This window comes from Lactuca sativa, chromosome 7 (genome assembly GCF_002870075.4).
Source record: "Lactuca sativa cultivar Salinas chromosome 7, Lsat_Salinas_v11, whole genome shotgun sequence".
Classification (NCBI taxonomy): Eukaryota; Viridiplantae; Streptophyta; class Magnoliopsida; order Asterales; family Asteraceae; genus Lactuca; species Lactuca sativa.
Genome location: NC_056629.2, coordinates 154,123,812 through 154,132,731, shown reverse-complemented (window position 1 = coordinate 154,132,731; position 8,920 = coordinate 154,123,812). Strand labels below are relative to the sequence as shown.

Here is an 8,920-nt window from a genome sequence, read left to right as displayed (position 1 = left end):
GGTCGGTGATGTTGCGGAAAATGTGGAAATCTGCATAGTAGGGCTTGCCGAGCGGTGAGATCGGGATGTTATAGTTGTGGCCAGTTGGGCCACGTGAGTAGGGATTGCCCCAGAAGTGCTCTGATTTGCTTTCATTGAAATCTGATTTGCTTTCATTGAAATCAAATCTTCCCCAGAAGTGCTCTGCTTTTAGTTTAATTTTGGAAAAATAACTTACCAATTTTGTTTGTTTTAATATATTTCTTGAAAAAAAAATGGGTAGCACTTCCATCGACGGGCTAACAGATTAAGGCAAAACTGAGTCAATTGACATGGTGGCAAAATAAAGCAACCAAATTATTAAAAAACCAAAGATTTGTGGCCAAATTATGAATTTAGTAAAACTAAACTGACCGAAACACTGGCTCCTGAAGGTGGACCGTGGACCCCCACTATGACTAAAAGCAGTTGTAGATATAAACACGCCAAAAAAGAACGGAAGTCAAGGAGATTGATTTTATTTTCATAATAACCCCTTTACTCTCTTCTATAGGCACTTTTAGTCCTCTAACTGTCATGTGTCTCGTGTCCCTCGTTGTAGTCCTTATTTTGGTCATAATATTCATGTACTTGAAATAATAATCACGTTCATGGCAATTGTTTATTTAGTTATGACATACCAAATATCTTCCATTAAATCATAACTTCATCCTCATGGCACATATGTCATATGTGATTACTTTATTTTTATATAGATGTAGTTCGAAGAAGAATATATAATAATATCTATATTTCATATAAACATAAGAGTTCGTTAATTTTAAATAACAAATACTAACAAACATCAAGAAAATCTCAATGTCATAAGGATGGAATAAGGGAAAGATAAGATATAAACAGCCTGGTCTTTTTCATAGACAACCTTCAATATAAGAAAAAAAAACATGTGTCAACTGAAGCACATGAAATGTTAAATGTTACCTAAAAACAAAATTAAATGTCATTGACATCTATACGATTAAAGAACTTTTTCAGCAAACTTTTTTATTAACATTCTTATTCAAATCATCTAGGTAAAAGGAAATTCAAAATAGAAAATAACACAATTGTTAGTACGATAATGATTCATACAAACACCACACCAATATTATAAGATTTTTTATAATCTTGTGTTTTGTCTTTTTTCGAAAATGGATAACCTATTTGGCTTACTTTATAATTAACAAATCATTAGTGGTATAGTGCGTTATATTAGTGAACACCGTTTGATAAGAATCCATTACAACTCAATATTTATTATTTCCTAATTTAAATAATTAATTTAACTTTTATAAGTTGAGAAAATTTATAAAGTATTAAATATCAATACTAGAACAAAAAAAGCATGTAACTATGGTAATAAATAAATAAATAAATTATATATAAAAAAAAAAAAACTTTGAGGTACCATTTATGTCATTTTCTCAATCTTAGTGCTTTATAAAACAATAGCTCAACAACAATCATGAGTCATTACAAGTTCACAGCCAAAACGTGAGACTTTTCCATGTCCTTTCCTTTCCATCGAGTTTACTTTGACCATATACAGTTATACACCTCTTCCCTACCCATCTTCTTCATAACCCCACTCCAAAAATCCTTTAATTCTCATAAAAATGGCGTCTTTTAGCTTCTCATTGTTCCTTCTATCAGTCTCCCTCTCTCTCATTCCCATACTATGCACCAATTCCGAAGGTAAACTCACTGGTTCTGATTCTGTTTCTCTCTCTCTTTTAGGGTTTAAAATTTTCCATTTAAACGCGTTAAATCTATGTTGTTTTGAGAAATCGTTCATGGGTTTTGAGCCCTAAATTGAATTCTTCAAAACCCATCTCATATCCAGGTTGAATTTATGATTCTCCATGTTGATATTTCAGGAAATGCTTTGCATGCTCTTAGAAGCAAACTTTCTGACCCTAAAAACGTCTTACAGAGCTGGGATCCTACCCTTGTAAATCCTTGTACCTGGTTCCATGTTACCTGCGATGCTAACAGCCATGTTATTCGATTGTAAGATCGAGAAATTCTTTGATAAAACTTCCAATTTCTAAAGTTTCTTTTTTCAATTTCAATTTGGATAAAGTTTTTATTTTTTTCGATTTCAGGGATTTGGGAAATTCCAACATTTCTGGATCATTGGGTTCTGAGCTTGGTGAACTCAAGCATCTTCAATACTTGTATTATTCTCTCTCACAACTCTTTAATCTCTTAATTTTATATGTTTCGAGGATTAAAAATTTAAATTATTAACAAATTACAGGGAGCTTTACTGGAACAATATCGGAGGCAAAATCCCGAAAGAATTAGGGAACTTGAAAAACCTTGTTAGCATGGATTTATATGGCAACAATTTCGAAGGGGAAATCCCAAAATCATTGTCTAAATTGAAGTCTCTTAGATTTCTGTAAGCATATAATTTTGATTTTTTTTTTTTTTTTGGAAAAAGTTGATCTTTTTAGAAAAGAACATGAGATTATAAATCGTTTTTTGCAGGCGATTAAACAATAACAAGCTGTCAGGCCCCATTCCAAGAGAGCTCACAACTCTTTCTAACCTTAAAATTTTGTAAGTTTTAAGGATTCATATTTCATACGAATATATTTATAAGTTCATGTTTGATGATTGTGATTGTTAATGATCTTGCAGTGATGTTTCTAATAATAATCTTTGTGGAACAATACCTATTGATGGTCCTTTCACAAGTTTCCCCATGGAAAGGTGATTCTTTTGCAATACTCTTATTAAAGTTTGTACCTTTTTAATCTTTACTTTCATAGCAATATACCATTTTCATTCTTTATTTTTCGTATTATATGGAATTAATAGTTTTGTTTTTTTTTTGTCAGTTTTGAAAACAACAAATTAAATGGACCAGAGCTGCAAGGACTCGTTTCTTATGATTTTGGATGCTAAATTAAGGAAATGGTTGATGCTTGGATTTATTGATGATGTTCATTGTAGTTGCAACAAGTCATTACCAAGATATAATCTTTTCATTAGCCCGAGATCTGTTTTCTATATTTGTCTTTTGTATTTATAATTAATCTTAAAAGACAGAAAAGGTATATTTTTATTGTGTATCGTATTAATGGAATTATAGTTGATTTGATGCTGGTATATTTTTTTTATTTAGACTTGGCTTCGAGACTTGATGTGTCTTGGAAGTTTGATTTGTAATTTAGGCTAGAAACAAAGCATGTATGTTAGATTGGGTTGTGAATTTGTGATAGTAGTTATTGTGTTTGGTTTTAGGTTACTTTGTTAAAATTAAGACCACAAGTGCAACATAATGGTTAAATCGTTAGTGGTTTAGTGTAGAATGATTCCAACCTCTTGGTTAAGAGTATGTAGGGTTTCTTAATTGTTCAGAGGTTTTGAGGCTTTTGAACGTTTGTTTAGAGACTGCATCAAACATGCTTCAGTTATACTGTGTTTGGTTTCTATGTTAGATCATTGGAATCGACACTAAAAGTAGTTGCTTGTGTTGTTTGTTTGGAAACCCTATACAACTCGAACACTTTGCTAGGGTTTTCATATTTAATTTCTTTTTCCAAATGAGCAACACATTTGAGAGCAATGTAGACTTTCGGTATGATTTTTATTCAGATGTATTATTTCCTTAAAACAATACATTTTTTTTGATTAATTAGGGGGTTCGAGAAATAAAATGTAATCATCTTGAGTTATGTTTGGCGTACTAGCTGTTAGTTGAAAAGCTAGCTGTTAAATAAAAAACTAGCTTTTAGTAAAACTAACTGAAATATATAAAATTACATAAAAAGATATGTAAGAGTATGTGTTTCTATAATTAATTAAGGAGTGTATTTGAAAATTTTTAAAAAAGCTCATAAAAAGCTAGTCTAAGTAGCTTTTCAAAAAGTTAGCTTATAAACTATTTTTTGGCTTACTAAACACGATAACATAAAAAAAACTTGAAAAATAAGCTAAATTATCAGCTAACGCCAAACACAACATTGGGCTTGTATTTGGGTATTTGGAGTAAATATAGAAGCACGTGTGAACGATAGTTTAATGACTGATTTTAATGGGCTTACATCATGGAAACACATTGCTATTTGGTTTGATATTTTGTAATCGCTTAGTTTGGATTCTTGTTGGAATAAAGATAGATCCAGCTTCTCTTGTTGATGTACACTATCGTATCTGTAGTGAAACCATGAAAATCTCTATTTTTTAATGGATTGTATTTTATATGGTTGATTTTTTACATTATTATTTGGTATATGGTATCTTGGGTAGCCATTATTTTTTTCAAATGAGTACGTTTTCATAATCGGTTGTTCATTTGGTTCACGTTCTTCGTTTAGGGATTGTGAACCGTTTTGATAAAAGATATCAACAAGTCGTATCACAACATGTATTTTCACAGGTTATCAAGATGTCGGATATATAAAATAATTCATCCCCCTCATGTAATTGTCCCCATTAGGGATGAGCGTTTGGACCGAAAACCTGAACATAACCGAACCGAATTAGGCCCGAATATGCAATTTGGTTCGGGTTTCGGGTATCTATATTAGGCTTATTCGGTTCTCGGGTTTTTCGGTCCAGGTTACCCAAATAAAAGCTTATTCGGTTCTAAATACTCGGCCTGAAATTTCAGCATGTTTGCAGAATTTTAAGGCAACTTTGAACTGTCATAGTGTCTTCGTTATTTGCCCGATTTTCTTGGTTTTAGTGTTGGGATTTTATATTCTTATATCACAAGAATAGTTAACTTGTGTTACAAAAAATTTAAAGAAAAAGTGAAATCATTTTCAGTGTATATCGAGTAGCACAAAAACATACCAAACATATAATTCGTGTTTATATGTAAGCCTACAATTATATGTTTGTCCTTACTGTTCATGCTTACTACACAAATTATGACATTTTTTTTGCACATTTGATACAATTATGTATACTTTCATTATTTTCAATCAACAAATTTGTTTCTTTAAAAGTTTTATTATGAAATCATAAGCAACGAAAGTAATAAAAAAAATACAATGTTTATAATTATATTGTAAATGTTATTCGGGTTATGGAATCATTATATAGTTTATTTGGTTATTTCTAGTTATATTATGGCATTAATCATATTGTGAATGTTATTCAGATTATTCGGGTAATAGCTGAACCGACTAATTAATATCCGAATCGAACCGAACCCGTATTAGGTTAATAGGTTTGGGTTTCGGTTCCTTCAAGTAGCCTTATTTGGTTTTCAGGTTATTCGGGTTCGGGTCAGTCCAGTGTTCCGACCCGAATAACATCCTTAGTCCCCATCCAATTTGGTTATGTTGATGGTTCTTACGTTACACCAAATTCTTCTTTCCCAAGTGATAAGTGGATCAAGGATGTAGATTACAATAAGTAGCGATGAAAGATGAAGGCTATCATTGGAAGGAATTGTGTTCACTTTGTTGTTTATGAATTAGACAAGATTTCACTAGAGATCTCATCAATTAAGTTGGAAGAGTGGGTAGATTGGGTACTGCCCACTTTGCATTTTGTAACTCACCATAGGTGAGCGGGTAATTCCAGAGATTGGTAATGAATTGAGTGCTAGAGGTATTTGAATGAACTTTAAATGTATACCTCAAGAAATCTTTGACAAAGCGGATGATCCATGCATCTTAGGGTGTATGATGATCTACTCATGAAAACGAAGTTTATGGATCTACAAATGGAAGAAAAACAATTGATGATGGTTCTTTTGTGTTCTCTTCTAAAAAACACACATGATTTGATTACTCTTTAATCTATGGTAGATATATTATTATTTTATCATATGTAACATAGGTTTACTACCAAAGGGCTTCTAACACAGCGGTATCCAGTGTTGCCCACTCTATTTGAGGTCGAGGGTTCAAGTCTAACTGTGAACATAGGTGGAATAATTTAGGAGTAGTTTAGTATATATTTGTATTTTCTGTTTAAAAAAACATAGGTTTGCTAAGTGAATAACTACATGGACTTGTGGAGGATTTAGGTGATTTCTGTGTGAACAACAATCACGACTTACATAATGATCATAAGAACCATCATGAGGGACACTCTAAGGTACCAAATTTTGGATCAAAAGGTAAGTTCAAATCTATATATGTGTATAATTATTTCCAACAACTTGGACAATAAATAAGGATTAAGTCAAATGGATGAGAAAGACATAGTGAGGGATCATTATGTAGCACCTGGTTCCTGGTACGTATTCCTTGTAATTAATATTTCTTAAATAATGCATTTCGCCTTGGAATCGGCGAGTTGAAGGACCAACTCGCCGAGTAGAAGAGGGATGAGACGCGGGGTCTAAGCTTTGGACTCGGCGAGTCGGTTCCCGGACTCGGCGAGTAGGCCCTGTTTGGGCAAAAATCGTAACCCGGGTGTTTGCACCTTATTTAAACAATCTAACTTGGCCTCCTTTGTTCCTAACAGTTCCAGAGAGCTGTAGAGCAAAACCCTAGCCCCTATATTGTTCTTGTGAGTGATTTTGGCTTTGTGAAGGAAGTTTGGAGCTTAGAAGAAGAAGAAAGAGGTTGAAGAGTGCAAGGAGGGGAGGTAGATCCGGAATCTACACTGTGAGAAGCTTTCATTCAGGTAGAAAATTTCTTACCTTGATCACTAGTTCATTAGATCCCCTTGTCCCAAATTGGCGGTTTGCAAGCCCTAAAACCTCAAACTTCATGTGTTTATGCTCTATGTTATGAAAGGACTTCATATATGGACCTTATGGGCATCTTAGAAGTATAAAGTCTCTGTGGTTGAAGTGATTGAGGTCCCTATTGAGTGTATGACCTCATAAAGAGCTTGGATTTGCCTTTTGGAGCTTATAGGGCCATGCATGCACGTAAAGTTTGCAACTCTACGTGATAAGCATGCCCCAGGAACATATATCTATGGCTTGGAAGCGTTGCATGTCTCAGATTTGGTCTGTTTAGGAAATGGGTTGAAAGGACTCGGCGAGTCCCAAAGTGGAACTCGGCGAGTTCTATGAAGTTGGGCTTAGACTCCTCGAGTTGGATGAACAACTCGGCGAGTCCTATGAAGATTGCCTGGAACTCGACGAGTTGTTCTTAAAACTCGGCGAGTCATATGAACTGTTACTGAGTAAGAGAGGTTTAAGTGTTGAAGGTCCAACCCTTCGCATCTGCACGTAGAATTAGCGATTTAATGTGTAGCAATAGTCCAGAAACCCAAATTCTCATAAAGGATGCTCTGGTGAGGATTTGGAAGCGAGTAGGAGATCTGCTCGTGGGGACTCGATGAGTTGCTCTTGGACTCGGCGAGTTGGATCGCAAGTCGGTTCAATCGTCCCAAGTAGTGAGTTAAGGGTGACTCAGTGAGTGGGAAGAGGGACTTGAAGAGTAGGACTGGGTTAGTAGAATTGGAGTAGGGGTGGGTCAGTCTTTTGACCTAAGGGTATTTATGAGTGGCTAATCTATGTTTATGGATTTATAGCTGGAGGATTACCGGTGCAGCAGTCAGACGTCTAGCAGTCAGATTTTCGGTAGCTACTTTTCTAGGTGAGTTTCCTTCCAGTAGGAACGGGTCTAAGGCACCAAGGCCGGCCCGTATAGACGATATGTTAGTATCGGAGTGTGGGCAGAGCCCGTATCTCATAGTTGAGTTTGATTATGATATATGCCAGTATGATAGAATTGTTTATACTCGTTGTCTGTGTCATACTTGTATGCTATGGTTTAGTAGCGGAGTGTGGGCGAGGCCCGTATCTCTCAGCTAGCAGAGTGTAGGCGAGGCCCGTATCTCTCAGATAGCAGAGTGTGGGCGAGGCCCGTATCTCTCAAATAGCGGAGTGTGGCGAGGCCCGTATCTCCCAGATAGCGGAGTGTGGGCGAGGCCAGTATCTCCATGAGTGTGAGCAAGGCCCGTATCTCCTAGCTGTTCGTTGTATGATTGCATGGTATGAGGTATTATGGGGGAACTCACTAAGCTTCGTGCTTACAGTTTATAGTTTTGGTTTCAGGTACCTCTTCAGCGAAGGGGAAGGAGCTGGCACGGTAGCGGCACATTATACACACATATTGTTTTCCGCACTATGATATTGTTTTGGGATTTGTATTCTGACACTATGGTTGATTCCATGTTTTGGTTTTCGGACATGTAATATGTTTTAAGAAATGATATGATCGAATGTTGTTTATTTTCAAATGTTTTGAAAAGTGTTTAATTAAAAATGAAAATTTTGGACTTGAAAATTGGGTCTTTACAAGTTGGTATCAGAGCCCTGGTATGAGGGATTCGGACACACCTTCGGGGGTGTCTGAACTCAAATCAAGGGATTAAAGGATTTCAAAAAAAGAAAAAGTGTTCTAAAGGATTAAGTAAAGAGTTTTAAGAAAGAATGAAGTGTGTGATGTGCGCGACTGGCCGAGCTCAAGTAAGTATTCCCCAAAGTACTCATACAATGTTATATTATGTTTATCAGATTCAGTAGAACAGCATGCTAGAATAGGACTAAGGATCTAGGAATGATGCCTTATGTGCCTGCTTTATGTGCTTCAGCTTATGAGAATTGCATGCTAGTATTGAGTAGATAGTAGTAGGATAGCCTAATTAGGTTATGCCTGGTAGTATGAGCTTAGCATTATATGCTAGTTCAGCTTCTCATTTTAAGGACAGATTTGCTTGAGCAGTTTTCCTCCGTCCGAATGCTGCTTGCTTTGTGCTACGTGGGACTCTGCGTGATGGAAGTTAGCCATTAGGTGAATACGTCACATTACATGTGATCAGGGTTGAATAATCTCAGAGTACTGGATTTGTCCCTATTGCGCAGCTCTTGTTTGAGTCTAACCGTTGTAGGGACGAGTATGTTAGTCGAAGGATTATCTGAGCCTCATCACATGTGATGGTATTCAGGTAATGGCTAACTGGCATTACA

At 35.5% G+C, this 8,920-nt stretch overlaps 1 protein-coding gene across 1 annotated transcript; it reads left to right on the top strand.

Annotated features, from left to right (window-relative positions):
* The first annotated feature begins 1,488 nt into the window (after positions 1-1,488).
* Positions 1,489-3,135, top strand: LOC111904214 (leucine-rich repeat protein 2). The gene is made up of 7 exons (XM_023899995.3): positions 1,489-1,713; positions 1,896-2,028; positions 2,124-2,195; positions 2,279-2,422; positions 2,512-2,583; positions 2,665-2,736; positions 2,865-3,135. The coding sequence occupies exons 1-7, from the start codon at positions 1,635-1,637 to the stop codon at positions 2,929-2,931; spliced, it is 639 nt and encodes a 212-aa protein (XP_023755763.1). The 5' UTR covers positions 1,489-1,634; the 3' UTR covers positions 2,932-3,135.
* Positions 3,136-8,920: the final 5,785 nt, after the last annotated feature.